Below are 22,751 nucleotides of genomic sequence, written 5' to 3'. Positions count from 1 at the left end.
TGCCGCAACTACTGAAGCCCACGTGTCTATAGCCCGTGCTCCACAACAAGAGAAGCCACCGCAATGAGAGGCCCGCACACTGCAACGAAGAGTAGCCCCCACTCACCGCAACTGGAGAATAAATAAATTTATTAAATCAATCAATCAATCAATCCATGGACTTTGAGTAAAGCAAATTACCCTTTGTAATGTGGGTGGGCCTCATCCAATCAGTTGAAGAGCCTGAATAGAGAGAAGACTGACCTCCCTCCATCAAGAGGGAATCCTGCCTCCAGATTGCCTTTGGACTCAAACTGTAACATCAGCTGTTCCCTGGGTCTTCAGACTGTTGGCTTGCCCTGCAGATTTTGGCATTGAATCCCCACAATTGTGGAGGCCAGTTCCTTAAAATAAATCAATCTCTTTACCTCACCACCCTCAACACGCACATACTCCGCCCACCTCCGCCGCACACCCCTGCTCTGTTTTCTGTGGAGAATCCTCGCTAATGCGCTTAGATGCCCATAGTTTTTTATTACAATCTCTTTTCTGAGAAGCATATGTTAGTGACTAAGCTTTCTTCAAAACACAGTTGAACCTTGTTGAACAGTAGAATGCAGGTCTCCCTGATGGTGGCCCTGGGCTGTTCCAGGAGCGCCCTTCCAGCTGTGGCCCCGACCCACCCGTGGGGAGCTGCACAGAAGAGGTGCCTCCTACCTCTATTTTGCTGTGGTCCCTGGGCCCCAAGCCTTTCTGCCTTGGCACTCCTCTTTCTGTAGGTCCCGGAGACAGTGCTTTGAGTGGAAATCTCACTGGGCGGTTGTAAAAACCCTCCTCACTGTAACGGACAGGAGCGTGTTAAAGTTATCCCGTCCTGGTTCCGTCTCCTGGAACCTGCTCATCTCCTTCAGGGTATTGCCCTGGAACCTCAGGAAGGTCAGCTACCCCGCTACCCCCGTCCCCAGCTTTCCATAATCTGTGATGTGTGGGTGTTCCATAACAGTTTATGTTCTGTTTGTTTTCTCTCTGTAAACTTTGAGCCCTGCGTTGATGCAAAGGAGAGCTGACAAATGCTGGAGGTGCTGTGCGTGTTGTCCTGGAGCTGCTTGTGGAGCTCTGCTTGGTGGTTTTTGCATCCTCGTGACTTCCTCCTGCCTTTGCTATTGTAAATGTTCTCATTTATGCTCCTGAGAATGAAACTTGAGGTGTGCTTAGTGATGCTTCTTGTCTGCTTCCTGGTGAATTGTCTAAAGGTTTTTACCCTGGATGAGAGATTATATGGCTGGTATTTAAATGAGCATTTTGAGTTCTTTTTTTTTTTATTTGTAAAATTTACAGCAAGGTGCACATCAGGGGTTGCGGACTTCCTCTAAAGGACCAGGTAGTAAATATTTTAAGCTTTGGGGACCCTAACTATTTGGTAATTATGGAACCCGGCAGTTGTGCCAGAGCAGCCATACGCAAAACTAAGTGCACACCGACATGTGAAGTTTTTATAATGTTTTCATCACAAAATATTATTCTTCTTTTGATTACTTTTCAATCATTTAAGAATGTAAAATCTTTTCTTAGCTTTTGGACCATACATAAACCAGCCTCGGGCTGGAGTTTGCTCCTAGCCTTATAGGTGGACCCCACCGGTGAGCAGGGCCTAGCAGTTAGAGCCAGCACCGTGTTCTAACCCGAGCTCTGTGGCTGGGCTACACCGTGAGGTACAGTTTCTTCCGCATCTGTGAACTGGAGACAAAAGCCTGCCTCCTTGAATAATTGTTTGTAAGGATTAAAAAGGATAATGCCCTGTTGTTTGGCCAGATACTTTGAATAGTACATGTAAGCTTATTTTCATTTTCCATTCGCTGCTTCCTTTTTGTCCCCTCTACTTAAGTCCTACCTTTTTGGGATGTGGTCTGTCTTGGTGAGTATTCGGTGTGTACTTTAGAAAGAATGCCTGTTCTGCTGTTGTTGGGTGGTGCGTTGTATAAAACGTTGATCACTTATTCAGGTATATGCCACGGCTGTTACTCTTTCTTCATTCTGGTGGTTCCATTTCCTTCTGGTATTGTTTCCCTTATCTTCAGATCTTCCTTTAGTAATTCTATTGGAACAGGTCTGCTGACTACAGATTCTCTCAGTTTTTCCTCATTTGAGAATGATGGATATTTTTGTTAGATACAGCATTCTGATTGATAGTTGTTTTGTTTCAGCACTTTAAAAATGTAGAACGTTCCTTTCAGGCCTTATACCACAGTTGGCCTTCTGATGCTATGACATCCGTTTAAACTTTGGTGATGACGGTGACTTTTAGGGAAGAGGAGAATTGCCCCCTAGGAAATGAGTTGGCATTGACCAGGAGAGGGAGGACCGCATGGTGAGGCGGTTGTCAGAAGCATGAACTTTACAAGTCTCCTCTATTATTGTCGATACGGGCGATTGAGTGACCCGTGTGCCATTGGTGTGGGGGAGTGTGCCTCCCCAGGGTGTGTGAGTTTCGGTTGCTCAGTGCTTGTGGCAATAGTGACAAAATTCCATTTGCCACATTGTAACTTAAATAGGAGTTCTTTGAGGAGTCTATTATGCATCTCAGTAAACTTGCTGCCTCCCCCTGTAGGGGAGGTAGAAGTGTCATTGAATGTCTTCTTTAGGAGCCCAGCATGTGTGTTCTGAGAAGCAGAATGAGTGCCTTGGTCACTGTCAGTAATGTCTGGAACTCTAAAGGGGTAAGGCGTGTCCTTGTCCTTACAAAGATAAGGCAATTGAGGCCTCACATTATGGTCTTAATATATGTAGAGACTTTGATTTATATTTTGGGTATCTGTGAGGGAAGAGATTCCTAGGGTCCTTGAGCCCAAAAAGAGCAACTCTAAAAGGCTGTGTCCCAAGGGTTTGTAAAAATGTGCACCTGGGGCCAGCCTCTGTTCTCAGGGAAGCTCATGACCAGCAGTTTCCACGCTCATGAGGTACAGTATAGTGCAGGGCTGAGAAAGGCAGTTTCTTGCATCTGAAGCCCCAGGGCAACAGCTAGTCGTCATACGTGGTCCAGAGACCCCAGGGGGCATGAGAGAAGGTTGCTGAAGCCTCTTCAGTGAAGGAGTCTCTGAGGGTGCTGGGGGAAGGGCGTATCTGTATCAATTCCCTAGGGATGCTGTAACAAAGTACCACTGACTAGGTGGCTTAAACAACAGAAATGTATTGTCTCACAGCTCTGGACCCTGCAGGTCCAAAATCAGGGCGACGGCAGGGTTGTTTCCTTCTGAGGGCTGTGAGAGAAGGCTCTGTTCCAAGGCATTCTCCTTGGCTTGTAGGTGGTCATATTCTCCCTGTGTCTTCATATTGTCTTTCCTCTGTGCATATCTTTCCGTGCTTAAATTTGCCCTTTTTGTAAGGACACCAGTCACGTTGGATTAGGGCCCACCCTAATGACCTCATTTTAATTTGATTATCTTCAAAGACCTTAGTTTTATAAATAAGGTCACATTCCCAGGTACTGGAGGCTAGGACTTGAACATCTTTTGGGAGGATATGATTCAACCCATAAACAGGTCCTGTGTTTGTCAAGCCAATTTGTAATTGCTAAATACTTAGTTTAATTTTTTAAAAAAATTTATTTATTTATTTATTGGCTGCGTTGGGTCTTCGTAGCTGCGTGCGGCCTTTCTCTAGTTGCGGCGAGCGGGGGATACTCTTCATTGCGGTGCGCGGGCTTCTCATCGCGGTGGCTGCTTTTCGTTGCGGAGCATGGGCTCTAGGCACGCGGGCTTCAGTAGTTGTGGCTCGCCAGCTCTAGCGTGCAGGCTCAGTAGTTGTGGCGCACGGGGTTAGTTGCTTCACGGCATGTGGGCTCTTCCCGGATCAGGGCTTGAACCTGAGTCCCCTGCATTGGCAGGCAGATCCTTAACCACTCACTGCACCACCAGGGAAGCCCCACTTAGTTTAATTTTAATTTATTACTCATTGTGTCAGTGTCCATGCCCACTATGGGATATTTTAGGGCAATGGGTGCTATGACCATGGGGAGTTTAAGGCAATAATAGTTGTGATGGTTAAGGCGAAGCAAATTTATTTGTCTTCTCAATTATATGTAGTAATTCCCCTAAGATTATATGGGCTGCCTTGTTTAGATTTAGTGGGATCCCCAGCTATACATGTAATTTGAGTCCCAGTATTGATTTAAATTCATGAAGGTTTGCCAGTTGGTACATTTCAGCAGATACTTAAGTTAAATCAGAGCCTGTGTCATAGTGGCACCAAAGCCCTTTGTCTTTTTTTTTTTTGCGGTACGCGGGCCTCTCACTGCTGTGGCCTCTCCCGTTGCGGAGCACAGGCTCCGGACGCGCAGTCTCAGCGGCCACAGCTCACGGGCCCAGCCTCTCCGCGGCATGTGGGATCCTCCCGGACCGGAGCACGAACCCGTGTCCCCTGCATCGGCAGGCGGACTCCCAACCACTGCGCCACCAGGGAAGCCCTGTCTTCTTGTTGTATAAGTTCTTGCAGTAAACTTTGGAGTTCCACTTGGGTTAACTTGTGGACCTTTGTTTCAAATTTAATTTGTTTTTCTCCAGAAAGCTTCAGTATTGTCAGGGTAACGGGACTCCCCATGGCGAAGGTTCCTTTACAGGGTTTAAGGACGCTGGGCTTACACTGGGCTTGAATGAACCACTTTGCTGTGCCCATGGCTGCCCTGGGTGTTTTCTCTACAACCTTGGGGATCAGGATCTTTGTTGTGACAGAGGCCGCAGAGCGGTGCAGCGGGAGAGTACTGGACCTGCAGCCCAGAGGCGGACGCGTGGACACCGTCCTCTGCTGCAGCCTTGCCTTTTCCCCAAGTGCGCCTTCTCCTCCCTCTGCCGCTCTCTCCCCCTCCCCCCTCCTCTCCACAGTCCCTCAGTACTTTAGATTTCTAGCCAAGTAAAGCGCAGGCTCTCGGTTCCTGTCCCTGTCCAGTCACTCACAGTGAGGACCTTCTGGGTGGTTACAGGGAAGATTTGGGGTCCTGATGGCACACCTCTTCTTCCCGGGAATGCCAGTCAACCGCCCCAGGGTTGGGATCCACAGCCAGTCTGGTCATTTTTTTTTTTTTTTGCGGTACGCGGGCCTCTCACTGTTGTGGCCTCTCCCGTAGCGGAGCACAGGCTCCGGACGCACAGGCTCAGCGACCATGGCTCACGGGCCCAGCCGCTCCGCGGCATGTGGGATCCTCCCAGACCGGGGCACGAACCCATGTCCCCTGCATCGGCAGGCGGACTGTCAACCACTGCGCCACCAGGGAAGCCCCAGTCTGGTCATTTTGTCTTTGCCTTCATGAGGATCACATGGGGCGACATGGGAGCTGTGGCCAAGTCCCCCACACAGACCCTGGTACTCCCTGGTCACAAAGCAGGCTGGAGGTGAGCTTCTGAGCTTTACTGAGGATGGAACTGAAGCTGAGAGACAATAAACAGTGCTTCATTGCTTGTAAAAAGATGGCATTCCGATAATCAGGTTGCCAATCCTGGACACTTCTCGCACACTTGTGAAAAAGACAAAAATGAACAAATCTCTCTCCTTAGTCACAAAACTCAGTAATGATTATTTCATGATTCAAGTTTTAGTGAAAAGATGAACAATTTGTGAAAAACAGGAGTGCCAAAGTTATTTGGCCTTTCTCTCACTTGTCTTATCTTTTTAAGAAGATTTATTTACTTCTGCATGACCTTAATTTGTTACAGTGAGAGTGCCTATGATAGCTAAAATAGCCATTGTTTGTTTGGTCAGTTGCATTTGCATTGTCTTATTAAGGTTTTACCTTCTACGCCAATGGTCCTTAAACCTGGTGGAATATTAGGAATATCTTGGAACTTAAAAATGCTGGTGCCCAGGCCATGCCCTAGACCAACTGAATCAGAATCTCTGGTGATAGAACTGAGGCTTGGTATTAAAAATGTGTGTGTATGTGTTTATGTGTGTGTATGTGTTCATGTGTGTGTATGTGTGTGTGTGTGTGTGTCCCTCACTCCCTGCTTCTGATGTATGATAAGGGTTGAGAACCTGATTCCGAGTCTGACTTTTTCTGTGACTTCAAGCAGATCTGTACTTAATTTAGAGGTGCTGTGTGGTTTTACATGTGTAATGTATGAAAAGTACACATTACAGAAAAATCTATATTTAATGCCCAGGAGCTTGTTGGATATATCTGTTGGATATATCTTTTTTTTTTTTTTTTTTTTTCTTTTGGGCTGTGCCTCGCGGCTTATGGTATCTCAGTTCCTCGACCAGGGACTGAACCTGGGCCCTCGGCAGTAAGAGCACAGAGTCCCCACCACTGGACCGCCAGGGAACTCCCTGGATATTTCTGTAAATGGGGGAGGTACTGTTAACCATAGCTGTTGCAGGAGGTTGAAAGAATGGGACACATGAGGTGTACTGGTGACAGGGGCCTTTTCTTGGGCCTCAGGGGCAGAGGGTTGAGTTAATTACACTCGTCAGTTCCTGGCACACCATTTCCAAATCCATAGTTTTAGGTGTTTTCTTTGTAATGTATTTGTTTTTATGCCATTTAAAACATACTGTTGTACAATGTGCATGCATTGTAAGTTTGTGTACATGGAGTGTGTGTGGTTCTTTAGCTCAAGCACTGTATTTTTAAGTTGTGTCCAGGTCATTGAACTGCTGCAGGTCTCTGTCTTCCATGTCCTCCCAATCCTAGGCCTGTGGGAGAGCTCTGTGGGCACAGCCCCTTGGGGCGGCTGGAGGACCTTCCATGTAACTCAGCTGTACTAGATTGCTCTCCAGGTAGGCTGTGGGGTCCACCCTCCCACCAGCTGTGTCTGAAGATTTGTGCCTCCAGCCCTCCATTTCTACTGACCCTTGGCATTATTTAGTTACTGAACTCATCATTGAGGGCTTACTCCCTGGCATGCGTTGTTCTAGGCATTTGGGATATATCAGAGAGCAAAACCAGATGAAAAAGGAAAAAAAAATAACTGCTTTGGATCTTATATTTTAGCTTTCTAACAGTTGTGAATTTGGTGAGTGTAAAGTAATATAAAACTTCATTATTTTAATTTATATTTTTCTAAATATGAATTTGACTATCTCTTCATAGCATTAGCTGTTTGGGGTTCTTTCTGTTGGATATCTGATATTTTTCTGATAGAATGTAGGAGTTTCTTTTGTCCCTTGTTGGTTTTAGGTATTTTTAGATACTCCTTACTGTTTGTGATATGATATATTCTCTTTCACAGATGTAGATGTACAGTTGACGCTAGCAACATGGGTTTGAACTGCACAGGTCCACATATAAGCAGGTTTTTTTTTCTGTAGTAAATACTGCAGCACTGCATGATCCTTGGTTGTTGGAATTGCTGGACTCGAAGAACTGCATATGTGGAGGGCTGACTATAAGTTACATGCGGATTTTCGACTGCACATGTTGTTCAGGGGTCAACTGTATATTTCTAATTATGTCATTTAGAAAATAGTTCATTTAGTAAGGGCTTTTTCTAGGCTAGGACACATTTACACCTCAATGTTAATATTAGTTCTGTCTTAACTTACTGTGTGAGGAGTTTCATGACATTTTTTCTTGACTGATACTTGTCAGTGGCCTAAAGTCGTGGTTCTCAATCTTCTGCTGTGTTGCAGTGCTGCTGAATTACACTCCCGCAGTGGTAGTGGCCCTGTGTAGCACTGGTTCTCCGTTGGTGGTGGACTAGGGCAATGTGTAGAGTTGAGAATGATTTCTGAGTCACACTCATTCCACATCCTCCCTTCCCGTGGACACACAGCAGTTGGGAATCACTGGATAAAAACAATTAATGTTAATATCAAAGACGCAGTTTCTTAGTTGTGAGATGTAGTAGGAAATTGGAATATTTTGGAAGACATGCTTCAAAGAACAATTTGAATATCGATTTTTTAAATTTTTAATCTTTTAAATTAAATTAAAACGGTCACTGGGCTATTCACTACTTAATAAATCACACTGTTTCTGTTATGTGGATGAGTCATGTAATTTTTTTTCCCCCAACCATCAAATGGTCAGCTAATGATGTGTGTTGTAACTTAACCTTTCCATTCCTGGGAGGGACTGGCAAAGAGGTGTTACATTTTAAAAAGCAATTTATACGTGTACATTTAAAAAATTTTTTTCCAGACGATGGTGTTGGCAAGTGGATGTTACATTTTAAAAAGCAATTTATACACTTAAATTTTTAAAAAATTTTCCAGATGATGGTGTTGACATGCAGATTGGAACAAAGAAAGAAGATCTGAATGACAAAGAGAAAAAAGAAGAGGAAGAAACTCCTGCACCTGCATGTAGGGCCAAATCAATCCTGGAGAGCTGGGTGTGGGGCAAGCAACCAGGTATTATGATCTCCTGAACTTTTGGTACTTTGGAACGATTGATCCAGCACTCATTTTCTAGATAGAGTAGGTGGACTTGTTTTTGGTCATAGAGTTTTTAAAAATTAAACTTAAAATTTTTTTATATTGTAATAGACTGTGCATAACATACATTTTACCGTTTCAGTCAGTTTTAAGTATACAGTTCAGTGACATTCAATACATTCACACTGTTGTGCAGTTATGACCACCACCCATTTCCAGAGCCTCTTCATCTTCCCAAACTGAAACTCTGTACTTATTAAATGATAACTCCCCTTTCTTCCCTAGCCCCCTGGAAGCCACTAACTTTCTGTTTTTAGGATTTTGACTAGTCTGGTTACCTCATATAAGTGGAGTCATAATATTTGTCTTTTTGTAGCTGGCTTGTTCCTTTATTTAGCATAATGTCCTCAAGATTCATCCATGTTGTAGCATGTGTCAGAATTTCCTTCCTCTTTAAGGCTGAAAAATATTCCATTGTATGTATATACCACATTTTGTTCATCCATCTGTGGATGGGCATTTGAGTTGCTTCCACCTTTTGGCTATTGGGAATAGTGCTGCTAAGAACATAGGTGTACACGAGTTCGAGTTTCTGCTTCAATTCACTGCGTATATACCTAGGAGTAAAATTGCTGGATCATGTGGTAATTCTGTGTTTAACTTTTTTTTCTCCAGTTTTATTGAGATAAAATTGACATATAGCAGTGTATAGTGTACAGCATAATGGTTTGACTTACAAACATCATGAAATGATTACCACAAAAAGTTCAGTGTACATCCATCATCTCATATAGATACAAAACTAAAGAAATAGAAAAAATATTTTTTCCTTGTGATGAGAAATCTTAGGGTTTCCTCTTCTAACTTCCACATTAACATATAGCAGCATTAATTATCTTTATCATGTTGTTCATTACATCTGTAGTACTTACTTATCTTATAACTGGAGGTTTCTGCCTTTTGACCCCCTTCAGCCAATTCCCCCTTCCCCCACCCCCTGCCTCTGGTAACCACAAATCTGATCTCTTTTCCTATGAGTTTGTTTCTTTATTTTTGAAGTAGAATTGACCTGCAACATTGTGTTACTTCCTGTTCTACGACATAGTGATTTGATATTTCTATACATTTCAAAATGATCATCACAGTAAGTCTAGTTATGATCTTACCATACAAAAATGTTACTTAATTACTGACTGTATTCCCCACACTGTACATTTCATACCCATAACTCATTTTTTTTATTGAAGTATAGTTGATTTACAATGTTATGTTCATTTCTGCTGTATGGCAAAGTGATTCAGTTATACATATACATACATTCTTTTAAAAATTCTTTTCCATTATGGTTTATCACAGGATACTGAATATAGTTTCCTGTGCTATATCTAGGACTTTGTTGTTTATCCACCCTATATATAATAGTTTACATCTGCTAGTCCCAAACTCCCAATCCATCCCTTCCCCACTCCTCCCCCTTGGCAACCACCAGTCTGTTCTCTGTGTCTGTGGGTCTGTTTCTGTTTTGTAGATAGGGTTCATTTGTGTCATATTTTAGCCCTGACTCATTTCTTTTGCAACTGGTTGTTTGTACCTCTTAATCTCCCTCACCTCCCACTTTTCTCCCCACTGGCAACTACCTGTTTGTTCTCTGTATCTCTGACTCTGTTTATGTTTAGTTATGTTTATTTATTTGTTTCACTTTTTAGATTCCATATATAAGTGAAATCATACAGTATTTGTCTTTCTTTATCTGACTTATTTCACTTAACGTAATACCCTCTAGGTACATCCAAGTTGTCGCAAATAGCAAGATTTCATTCTTTTTTTTTAGTTGAGTAATATTTTGTATGTGTGTGTATATCTGTATCTATATTTATCACATCTTCTTTATCCATTCATTTATTGATGGGCACTTAGGTTGCTTTCATATTTTGGCAATTGTAAATAATGCTGCAGTGAACATAGGGGTACTTATATCTTTTCTAATTGGTGTTTTTGTTTTCTTTGTATAAATACCCAGCAGTGGAATTGCTGGATCATATGGTAGTTTGATCTCCCTGTGCTATGCGGCTGCTTCCCACTATCTATTTTACGTTTGGTAGTGTATAAGCCTTATCCTTTTGTTGATAGTTTTCTTCACTATGCAGAAGCTTTTTAGTTTGATGTAGTCCCATTAGTTTACTTTTGCTTTTGTTTCCCTTGCCTGAGGAGACATATCCAGAAAGATATTGCTAGGGCCAATGTCAAAGAGTGTACTATCTATGTTTTCTTCTAGAATTTTTATGGTTTCAGGTCTTACATTTAAGTCTTAAATCCATTTTGAATTTTTTTTGTGCATGGTGTGAGAGAGTAGTCTAGTTTTGCATGTAGCGGTCCAGTTTTCCCAACATCATGTGTTGAAGAGGCTGTCTTTTTTCCATTGTATATTTTTACCTCTTTTTGATTAATTGCCCATATAAGTATGGGTTCATTCTGGGCTTTCTATTCTTTTCCATTGATCTATGTGTCTGTTTCTGTGCCAGTACCATACTGTTTTGATTACTGTAGCTTTGTAGTATAGTTTAAAATCAGGGAGCATGATACCTCCAATGTTGTTCTTCTTTCTCAAGAATGTTTTAGCTATTCAGGGTTTTTGTGTTTCCGTACAAATTTTAGAATTATTTGTTTTCGTTTTGTGAAAAATGCCATTGGGATTTTTATAGGGATTGCATTGAATCTGTAGATGGGTAGTATGGTCATTTAAGCAATATTAATTCTTTCAGTATATGAGCACAGTATATCTTTCCATCTGTTTCTGTAGTCTTCGATTTCCTTCATGAGTGTCATACAGTTTTTTGACTACGGTTCTTTTGCCTCCTTAGATTTATTCCTGGGTACTTTATTCTTTTTGATGCAACTGTAAATGGGACTGTTTTCTTAATTTCTCGTTCTGATAGTTCATTGTTCGTGAATAGAAATGCAGCAGATTTGTGTTTATTAATTTTGTATTCTAAAACTTTACCAAATTCATTGACAAGTTCTGGTAATTTTTTGGAGTGTCTTTAGGATTTTCCATGTATGCTGTCATGTCACTGCAAACAGTGACAGTTTTACTTATTCCTTTACAGTTTGGATTACTTTTTCTTGTTTGATTGCTGTGGCTAGGACTTCACATACTGTGTTGAAAAAAAGTGTGAGAGTAGGCAACCTTGTCTTATTCCTGATCTTAGAGGAAATGTTTTAGCTTTTCACCACTGAGTATGATATTAGCTCTGGGCTTGTCATATTTGGCCTTTATTACATTGAGGTATGGTCCCTCTGTACCCACTTTTGTGAGAGTTTTTATGCTAAATGGATATTGAATTCTGTCAAATGCTTTTTCTGCATCTATTGAGATGATTACATGATTTTTATCCTTCAGTTTGTTAATGTGGTAAAGCACATTGATTGATTTGTGGATGTTGAACCATCCTCGTATCTCTGCAATAAATTCCAATTGATCATGATGTATGATCCTTTTAATGTATTGTTGAATTTGGTTTGCTAATATTTTGTTGAAGGTTTTTTGCATCTGTGAACATCAGGGAAGTTGTCCTATAATTTTCTTGCCTGGTGGTTGTCTTGTCTGGTATTGGTATCAGGGTAATGCTGGCCGTGTAAGATGAGTTTGGAAGTATTCCCTCATTTTCTATTTTTTTTTGTAAGAGTTTGAGAAGTATCGGTATTAATTCTTCTTTGAAGGTTTTGCATAATTCACCAGTGAAGCCCTCTGGTCCTGGAGTTTTGTTTGTTGGGAGGTTTTTAATTACTGATTCAGTCTCCTTACAAGTAATTGGTCTGGTCATACTTTCCATTTTTTATGATTCAGTCTTGGCAGTTGTATGTTTCTAGGAATTTATTTCTTCTAAGTTGTCTTCGTCTTTCTGTGCTACCAGCTGTAACATTTCCACTTTCGTTTATGGTTTTATTTATTTGGGCCCTCTTTATTTCTTGGTGATTCTAGCTAACAGTTTGTTAGTTTTGTTTATCTTTTCAAAAAACAACTGTTGGTTTTATTTATCTTTTATATTGTCTTTGTAGTCTCTTTCATTTGTTCCCACTCTGATCTTTGTTATTTCCTTCCTTCCAATAACTTTGGGCTTCATTTGTGGTTTTTTTTGTTTATTTGTTTTTTTTTTTAGTTTCTTCAGGTGTTTATTTAGGCTATCTGGTTTCTTGTTTATTTGAGATTTTTCTTGTTTTTTTGAGATAGGCATTTATTGTTCTGAACTTCCTTCTTAGAATTGCTTTTGCTACATCCCATAAGTTTGGGTATGTTGTATTTCCATTTTCATTTGTCTCAAGGTATTTTTTTTGTTTTTCTTTTGATTTCTTCCTTGACCCATTGGTTGTTCAGTAGCATGTTGTTTAATCTCCACATATTTTTTTGTGAATTTTCCAGTTTTCGTCTTGTAATTGATTTCCAGTTTCATAACTTTGTGGTTCAGAAAGACGCTTGATGTGATTTCAGTCTAATTAAGTTTATTGTGACCTAATACGTGATATTCTGGAGAATGTTTCATGTGCACTTGAGAAGAATGTGTATTCTGTTACTTTTGGTTGGAATGTTCTGTATATATCTGTTAAGGTCATCAGATCTAACATGTCATATGAGGCAGATGTTATTTTAATGATTTTTCTGTCTGGGTGATTTATCTGTTGATGTAAGGGGTGTATTAAAGTCCTTTACTATACTATAATACAATACTGTTATTGTATTGCTATCAATTTCTCCGTTTAGGTCTGTTAAGATTTGCTTTGTATTTAGTTACTCCTATGTTGGGTCTATAAGTATTTACAAATGTTATATTCTCTTGTTGGACTCACCCCTTTATCATTATGTAATGCCCTTCTTTGTCTCTTATTACACTTTTGTTTTAAAATCTATTTATCTGATGTAAGTATAGGTACCCCAACTTTCTTTTGGTTTTCATTTGCATGGAATATCTTTTTCCATCCCTTCACTTTCAGTCTGTGTGTTGTGTCCTTATGTCTGAAGTGAGTCTATTGTAGGCAGTATATAGATGAGTTCTTTTTTTTTTTTAATCCTTTCAGCCACTCTGTGTCTTTTTATTGGTGAATTTACTCCATTTACATTTACAGTTATTGATAACGTTTGTTTTTATTGCTGTTATGATAATTGTTTTGTTCCTGGCTGTTTTGTAGTTCTCCTTTGTGATTTGATGATTCTCTTTAATGGTATGCCTAGATTCCTTTCTCATTATCTTTTGTGTATCTACTATAGTTTTTTGCTTTGTGGCTACCATGAAGCTTACATATAACAGCTTGTATTTATAACATTCTATTTATAAATAAAGATACGTTTGAACACATTCTAAGCTTTGCGTTTTTATCCTCCTCTCCCATGTTTTGTGTATTTGATGTCATAATTTGCAACTTTTTATCTTATATATCCCTTAGTTGTTTGTTATAGTTATTTTTACTTCTCTTGTCATTTAACCTTTATATTCAGTTTTTAAGTTATTAATCCACTACCTTTATTATATATTTACTTTTACCAGTGAGATTTATACTTTCAAATATTTTCTTGTTACTAATTCTCTTTCTTTTCAGCTTAAAGAACTCTTTTTATCATTTCTATTAAGGCTAGATTAGTGCTGATGAACTCCTTTAACTTTTGCTTGTCTAGAAAACTCTTTCTCTCTCCTTCACTTGCTGCTTGGTATGTTTGTTGGGTAAAGAAGTTTTTTTCATTCAGACTTTGAATATGTTATGCCGCTCTCTTCTGCCTTGCAAAATTTCTGCTGAAAAATCTACTTACAGTCTTATAGGGGTTCCCTTGCATCTAACAAGTTGTTTTTCTCTTGCTGCTTTTAAGATTTTCATCTTGTTTTTAACCTTTGACATTTTAATTATGATGTGTTTTGTTGTGGGTGTCTTTAGTTTTCTGTGGTTTGGAACTCTCTGGACTTCCTGGATCTCAATGTCTGTTTCCTTCCCCAGGTTAGGGAAGTTTTTACCTATATTCCATCAAATAAGTTTTCTGTCCCTTTCTCTGCCTCTTCTCCTTCTGGGACCCTGTGAAGTCTGCTTGATGTGTCGTATATCCCTTAAACTATTTTCACATTTTTTCACTGTTTTTTCTTTTTTTGCTCTGACTGGGTGAACTACAGTGCCCTGTCTTGGAGTTTACTGAGCTTTTCTGCTGCTTCATATAATGCGCCATTGAACCCTTCTAGCATGTTTTCAGTTCAGTGCAATTTTATTTTTCCAGTGTATTTTCTCTCCTTATTCGATTGGCCACTTCTGGCTTCTAATTTAGTGATTCATCCTTATTTTTTTCCCATTCTACTGTTGAGCCCTTTCACCAAACTTTATTTTGGTTATTAGGTTTTTTTGGTTCCAAAATTTCCATTTTGTTCTTTTTTAAATAAATCTTCTTTTTCTTGTCTTAGGTTTTCTATTTTTTCATATGTTTCAAGTGTGTTTGTTTTTGCTTTTTGAAGCATTTTTTTATTGTGGCTTCTTTAAAATCTTTATGAGAGTATTCTAACGTCTCTGTCATCTTGGTGTTTCCATCTATTGATTGTCTTTTTAAAATTTATTTTGAGATCATCCTTGCTCTTGATGTGATGAGTGACTTTCTGTTGAAACATGGACATCTTCATGTTATGTTCTGAGACTCTTTTTGATTGGTTTTCTGTGACACCGTTCTGGCAGGGCAAGAGTGTGCTATACCTTGTTACTGCCAGGACGGGATGGGAGTTCTGCTGGCTCCCCCCGTGGTCTCCATGATTTGTTTCTTTGTTACTTTATTTACTCACCTAACTTGTTTCAAGGTATCCTACAATAAATGACTGATTGATTAGGCATTAGGAGTTGGGCAGGGCAAGCACCGTTAGGACATCAGGAAGGAGAGCAGGCAGATGCTCAGGGGCATGAAGGCTCTCTCTGAGCTTCACGGTTGTCTCTGGGCTTTGCAGCCACGTGGAAGAGAGCCGTATTATTATTTCAAACTAGAAAACATAGTGATTATTCAGGAAGGTAAAGCTTTTCTTAGGCCTGATTTCTGGAAGAAATTCTGCATGGGGGATGTGTAGACAAACTGTCTTTGGCAGGGCTTGTCTCAGTGAAGTCTCCCGTTTGTATGTGGGGCCTCAGGCACCTCTCAGTGCTGGGCCAAAGGTGATTCTGCAAGGATGCCTGTGAGGGGTAGGGATGGTACTTCATGTATAAATCTTTCTGCTTCTTCACCTTGAGCCTAGTTTGGAATTTAAAGTATTTTTAAAAAACATTTATTAATGTTTTTCTCATATTTTTCTGTTACATTGCTTTTAGTGTTTCTGAAATCTGTATTTAAAATAAATTTTTTTTTTCCTTTTTTGGCTGTGCCGCACAGCATGTGGGATCTTAGTTCCCAGACCAGGGATCGAATCCTCACCCCTTGCATTGGAAACATGGAGTCTTAGTCACTGGACCAACAGGGAAGTCCCAAAAGTATTTTTCAAAAAACAACAACAACACAAAAAACACACAAAAACGTATTTTTTCCATCTAGTTTTCTATAATGATTAGCCATTTTAGCTAGTGGAGCTTTCCAGACTTAGCATCCAACCTCTGGTGTCTGGATGTGCATCTCTGTGCCATAGTTCCTGTGTGTGGAGAGGGAAGCTCTGTCCTGGTGGCGTCCCTAGAGGGTGGTGAGGTATATCCATCTGATGCCTTCTGTGATCTCCTTCTCTCCCATAGGAAGAGCATGTTTAGGTCGTGGGTAGCTAAAAAATAAATGTCTTCCATATAGGGGAAGTCAGTAGGTGTGTGCCTTTTGTCTCTTGGGATGTGAGGCTACCAGGGTGATGACTGTTTTGGCTTCATAGCTAATAAATATCAGAGATAGAAAAACAAGCACAGGACATCTCCTGCTCTCATTACCACTGGGTGCTTTATTGGTGTAGGGGGTTGGTGAAAGGTAACTTAGCTTTATGCTTAATTGTAAGACAAGACTCCTTTTAGTTATTTTCAGTCACGTAATTTTCTTCTAGGTACCTGAAAAAAAAAGGTCCTTAAGTGTAGAAAATTTCAAACATACACAGTAGAGAGAATAGTATAATGAAATACTACTTACCCATAGCACATTCTGACTGGTTACTTCATCTTTCTCTGAAATATTCCAGTAAATGTATTACCTCTCATCCGTCATGTATGCTGGGCAGTTTATTGAAACTGTTTTTATTTTGGATTTAGTTTCATAACATGAAAATACTGGATATAATTTTTCTCTCTGTCTAGGAAATGTGTTGCTGATAAGGATTGACTTCACAATTTTGTGTTAAAAACTTTTATACCATGTTTACAGAGGGGCAGTATAACATGGTGGCTAAGAGTGGTCTCCTGTGTGCCATACTCAGCTGGGTGACCTTGGGCAAGCACTCTGTGCCTCAGTTTCCTCCTCCATAGAATGCATGCACAGCACTACCTCTTAATGGTGCCTATGAGGATTACCCAATGTGTGTAAAGTGCTTAAGACCGTTTGTGGCACATATTAAGCACTCAGCTGTTACCTATTATTGTTACCCATTTTATAACGTTACAACCAACTGTGCCCGTGATATTCAGAGGTTGGATGTTTTATCTTGTTTTCTAGAGGTGAATGAACTGAAGGAGTGTCTCTCTGTGTTGGTTAGAGAGCAGCAAGCTCTGGCCATCCAGTCAGCCACCACCACGCTCTCAGCCCTGAGGCTCAAGCAGAGACTCGTCGTTTTGGAACGATACTTCATTGCCTTGAATAGAACTGTTTTTCAGGAGAATGTCAAAGTTAAGTGGAAAAGCAGCAGCGTTTCTTTGCCTCCTGTGGACAAAAAAAGGTAATAGTATAATTAAGAAAGAATCCTGATACCAGCTAAATATAAAACTCAGGCTGTTTTGTTTAAGAAAGTTTAATTAAGGCTTTCAATGTAGTCTGTTTTTGTTTTCTGAAATTTTATTCTTTCTTTCCCTTTTTGTATGTTTCATATAATCTGGAGAATGGCTTTCCCAATTTGCTCATAAAGTAACAGGCTATGCTGTAACCTGTACCATTATTTTAAAGACACTGTCTGTCAGTAACTGTAGAAGCCAGTCAGAAGTTGAGATCAGCATGTCTAGATTTGAAAATGGGATCTGAACATTACATTCTTTTTGTTTTGGTACCGGATAGGGAATTATCACATTGCAGTAGTGCTTAACTAGTTTAGATGCTCCTTTTTTTTCCTTCTTAATGTGATTTACTTACTCTTTTCTTACAAGAGATGCTTTTATGGATTCACATGCAGTTGTAAGAAATAATACAGAGAGATTCCTTATACCCTTCAGCCAGTTTCCCTAGTTTTTCACTTGCAAAACTGTAGTACAAAAATCACAACGAGGATATCGACTTTGATACATTGTACCCGTCTTACTCAGATTTCCCATTTTACATGCTTTCAATCCTGTGTGTGTGTGTTTGCATGAGATTTTATCACAGGTGTAGATTTCTGTCAGTACTGCCACAGGGTACAGGACAAGGACCCTTTTTTATAGCTGCAACCATTAACCTGTTCTCCATGTTTATTATGTAACCTTTTGAGGTTGGCTTTTTCACTCAGCATTATTCCTTTGAGATTCTTCCAAGTAGGTGCATGCGTGATCATTGTCGAGCAGGATTCCATGTATGGATGTACCACATTGTGTTTAACCACTCAGCCTTTGAAGGATATCTCAGTTGTTTATAATTTTTGAGCATTTTGAATAAAGCTGCTGTGAATATTTGTGTACAGGTTTTTGTGTGAACTTAAGTTTCATTTCTCTGTAATAAATGCCTAGAGTGCAATTGCTGGGTTTTTTTTTTTTTTTTTTTTTTTTTTTGTGGTATGCGGGCCTCTCACTGTTGTGGCCTCTCCCGTTGCGGAGCACAGGCTCCGGACGCGCAGGCTCAGCAGCCATGGCTCACGGGCCCAGCCGCTCCGCGGCATATGGGATCCTCCCAGACCGGGGCACGAACCCGTATCCCCTGCATCGGCAGGCGGATTCTCAACCACTGCGCCACCAGGGAGGCCCCAATTGCTGGGTTTTATGTCTAGGTTTGTAAGACATTTTCGTGCTGTTTCCGGAATAGGTGTACCATTTTACATTCTCATCAGCCATGTATGAGTGGTTCCGTTTTCTCCATATCCTCGTCAGCATTTGGTGGTGTTGTCACTTATTTATTTTAGCCGTTCTGTTAGATGTGTAGTGTTATCTCCTAAATTTTAGTAGATATCTTTCCCTAATTTCTCAACTTATTTGGATAGTAGTGGGCTTTACCTTTTTCGTAGAACTGGCTGTGGGTTGGGTAGTTGATTGGCATAGATGGGGGTGGGTCCAAGCTATGTCTGTTTCTGTTTTCTTAAATAGCTGTAAAAAGGAGAGCCACTTGTTGAAGATATAGCAGTTTTTACACGGTACAGATTTAGGACTGTTGGGCTCTTTCTCCGTGGATAAGGTCACGATTGGCTGAGGGGAACCCCAGCTTCATGCTTCTCCTGGTGCAGCTTTCTTAGAGGGCTCCCAGTGCAGAATGCTCCTCCCACTGCATCTGAATTTACTTTGCATGTGTATTTCCTGTTTTCAAGACCACATGTTTTATTATACATCTGTATCTTGTCAAGTTTATAATTCTCGTTCAGTATAAATCTCCTTATTCCTGTCTCCCAGGTACCCAGTCCCCTCGTAGGAGGCAGCTACTAATTACAGCTTCTTGTGTTTCCTCATAGAGCTCCGCAAGCACGTATCCTGCACTGTTCAGGATTCATAGACGTGCGCATACCAGCTGCCTCTGTGGGTCCCCACGTTCCTCACTGCTAATTTGACTTGATATTGTATCTTGGGGAGATCATTCTATATTATTGCCCATTTTAAATAACATTTCTCCCTAATTATGAAAGCAAATTAGAGTAAATGTGGAGAATGAAGTATATAGTAGAAATACATAACAGTATAAAGTTGGAAATAAAATTGCTTGCTATGTCTGTTGAGTTTATATTGTACACACATTTTTGTATTCTAGTTTTTTTTTTTATTAGTTTCTGCTTTATAACAAAGTGAATCAGTCATACATATACATCTGTTCCCACATCCCTTCCCTCTTGGGTCTCCCTCCCTCCCACCCTCCCTATCCCACCCCTCCAGGCGGTCACCAAGCACCGAGCTGATCTCCCTGTGCTATGCGGCTGCTTCCCACTATCTATCTGCCTTACGTTTGGTACTGTATATATGTCCATGCCTCTCTCTCGCTTTGTCACAGCTTACCCTTCCCCCTCCCCATATCCTCAAGTCCATTCTCAAGTAGGTCCGTGTCTTTATTCCTGTTTTACCCCTAGGTTCTTCATGACATTTTTTTTTCTTAAATTCCATATATATGTGTTAGCATACGGTATTTGTCTTTCTCTTTCTGACTTACTTCACTCTCTATGACAGACTCTAGGTCTATCCACCTCATTACAAATAGCTCAATTTCGTTTCTTTTTATGGGTGAGTAGTATTCCATTGTATATATGTGCCACATCTTTATCCATTCATCCGATGATGGACACTTAGGTTGTTTCCATCTCCGGGCTATTGTGAATAGAGCTTCAATGAACATTTTGGTACATGACTCTTTTTGAATTATGGTTTTCTCAGGGTATATGCCCAGTAGTGGGATTGCTGGGTCATATGGTAGTTCTATTTTTAGTTTTTTAAGGAACCTCCATACTGTTCTCCATAGTGGCTGTACCAATTCACATTCCCACCAGCAGTGCAAGGGTGTTCCCTTTTCTCCACACCCTCTCCAGCATTTATTGTTTGTAGATTTTTTGATGATGGCCATTCTGACTGGTGTGAGATGATATCTCATTGTAGTTTTGATTTGCATTTCTCTAATGATTAATGATGTTGAACATTGTTTCATGTGTTTGTTGGCAGTCTGTATATCTTCTTTGGAGAAATGCCTATTTAAGTCTTCTGCCCATTTTTGGATTGGGTTGTTTGTTTTTTTTTGCTATTGAGCTGCATGTATATTGTACACACATTTTTGTATTCTAGTTTTTTTTTAAAGGATGATTTTTATGGTCTGTATAACTTCTTAATACGTGCAAAAAGAAACCGTGTCCTGTTAAATTAACATGTATAAGTAATAAAAAGCTTAAAAAGACAACGTGAGGATGATCAGCACTAAATTCAAGAGGGGTCACCTGCTGAGGTAGGTGGGGGTGGGGGTGAAGGAGAGGAGCCCAGGGACGTCCCACAGCCCCAGGCAGGGGGAGAGCCAGAGCGGACCCCAGGCCTGGGGCCGAGCCTGGGCACTTGCCGCCTTGTTCTCCGTGTGTTCCTCACCCCTCACCTGCCTTTTCTTTACTTCGGAAGTTGAATCCCCCTTTTACGTTTATCTGTTTATTTTGTTTATCATCTGTCTTCCCCCAACTCATAATATTAGTTCCCTGAGATTATTTCATGAGTGTTTTAGCAAGTCATTTAAAATTCTTTTTAACTGTGTTTTTTTTTTTCCCTCAAAGAGAAAACTTTTCCTTTACAAAGGACATTTGATAGAAGTCTTTAAAGCGTGAAACTAAAAGTCATTTGTGATCCTGCTATCTAAAGAAACCCACTGATCACATTTTGGAACAAATCCTTTCGTATGACTTATTTTATTTTAGAATTTGCACATGCCTCTGACTGACCAATTCCCACACCCCCCATGTATGTTGTCCGCAGTTCCCGGCCCACAGGCAAAGGCGTGGAAGGCCTTGCGAGAGTTGGATCCCGAGCAGCTCTCTCCTTTGCCTTTGCATTCTTGCGCAGGGCCTGGCGGTCAGGTACGTGGGCCCCGCGTGTTCCGTTTCCGGCCACATCAGGAGATGTGGGTTCTTGCCTCACTTCTGCCGCCACGTGCCCCTGGGTTGATCCCATGTGCTCTCTAGGCCTCATTTTCCTCGTTTGTAAAATGAGAGGCTTCACAGTCTGTTTGACTTGGCAGGCCTGTGCTTCTAAAAAAAAGGTGCATGTGCACATACGTCCCAGGTGAACCACCACAGTGCCTCCGTACTGATATATTTTCTAGGAGAACCAGAAATGAGAATTGCTCACATGAGAGTCATAAAATAAAGAATTGACGTGGGAGCAACTGTTCAGTGTTAGTCTCTGAGTTCTTGCGGTATCTCATTGAGAGGAAAGTGAGAGATTGAAAACCTGCCAGTGGCATCCTCTCACTCTGGGGGTAGGAGACCCGCCCGGGAGAGTGGGGAGGACTCTGTCCGTGTGCCGCCCGGGGACGGGCGGCCTCATCTGCCTTGTGTGTGCCCAGGGGAGGACGCGGACCTCTGCAGCGAGCTGTTGCAGGAATCCCTGGACGCCCTGAGAGCCCTGCCCGAGGCCTCGCTCTTCGATGAGAGCACGGTGTCCTCTGTGTGGCTGGAGGTGGTAGAAAGAGCAACCCGCTTCCTCCGGTCCGTCGTGACCGGGTGAGTTCTTCCTCTCACATTTTACCGTGTGAACGGTTCCAGCATGCTTTGCAGTCTCGTCTCACCTTCTTCTCTTTTAGAGCTAAGAAATTTAGTAGGTTGGTTCCTGGAGTGTTTCCAGCGTACCCTCAGGCTCATGATTTGAATAATGATACAAGTAGTTTTATGCCACAGCAACTTGGAATATGTCTTCTAATGTAATCATCGTATAGTATCTGAATTAATACTTTTAATAAAAACTTATCTTTACAGGTGAATTGTATGCTTTAGAATCTCTGATTAAATTTGAGTAAGCAAGTCTCAGAAACTTGATTCTAAATATTAAAAATATATTTCTCCATGGGAAAGGGAAGGTACTTAATTTAACATTAACACCATGCTTGTTTTAAGTATGCTGTCTTTAAGGTCTGTGGTTACTTTGTCCCTGCATCCTCTGCTGTCATTTCAGGGATGTTCATGGAACGCCTGGTACCAAAGGGCCAGGAAGTATCCCCCTGCAGGACCAGCACCTGGCCCTGGCCATCCTGTTAGAGCTGGCTGTGCAGAGAGGCACGCTGAGGTGAGGGGTGCCATAGGCTGGGAGTGCTGTAGGGAGATGCCTCTGTATCTGAGCAGCTGCTGCATTTCATTGAACTATTTGTGATTGTAGGAAATGTGTGGTGGTCTGTGATCAAAGAACCGTGTCCCAGACCCTCTATTTTCAGGCCTGGGTTCACTTAAGTTTTCTTCACTTCCATTTTAGTGTTCAACTTTCTAGTAGTTTAGGAACTGTTCTTTTTTTTTTTCCTCTCTCTCTTAATTTTCTTCAAATAGTTATTTTTATTCCATTAATTTAAGGTCCTAGAAATTCCCTGTAGAAAGTGCTATTTGAGCTTCTTAACTGGTTTTATGTTTCTCATCCACAGGAGGTGGATGCCTTGTGCTGAAATCTTG

The 22,751-nt window shown here is 40.9% G+C and overlaps 1 protein-coding gene across 1 annotated transcript in view; it reads left to right on the top strand.

The window, feature by feature from the left end:
- The window catches only part of HERC2 (HECT and RLD domain containing E3 ubiquitin protein ligase 2), a 222,286-nt gene that overhangs the window by 22,319 nt on the left and 177,216 nt on the right, over positions 1-22,751 (top strand). The window contains exons 3-7 of the mRNA XM_079710369.1: positions 8,185-8,322; positions 16,970-17,189; positions 21,073-21,173; positions 21,662-21,818; positions 22,267-22,377. Of these exons, the coding sequence (XP_079566495.1) occupies positions 8,185-8,322; positions 16,970-17,189; positions 21,073-21,173; positions 21,662-21,818; positions 22,267-22,377 (727 nt within the window). The remainder of the gene's footprint in view (positions 1-8,184; positions 8,323-16,969; positions 17,190-21,072; positions 21,174-21,661; positions 21,819-22,266; positions 22,378-22,751) is intronic.

This window comes from Hyperoodon ampullatus (genome assembly GCF_949752795.1).
Source record: "Hyperoodon ampullatus genome assembly, chromosome: 8".
NCBI classification, from domain to species: domain Eukaryota; kingdom Metazoa; phylum Chordata; class Mammalia; order Artiodactyla; family Ziphiidae; genus Hyperoodon; species Hyperoodon ampullatus.
Note: the sequence above shows the minus strand (reverse complement) of the source record. Positions and strands in the feature narration are given on the sequence as shown.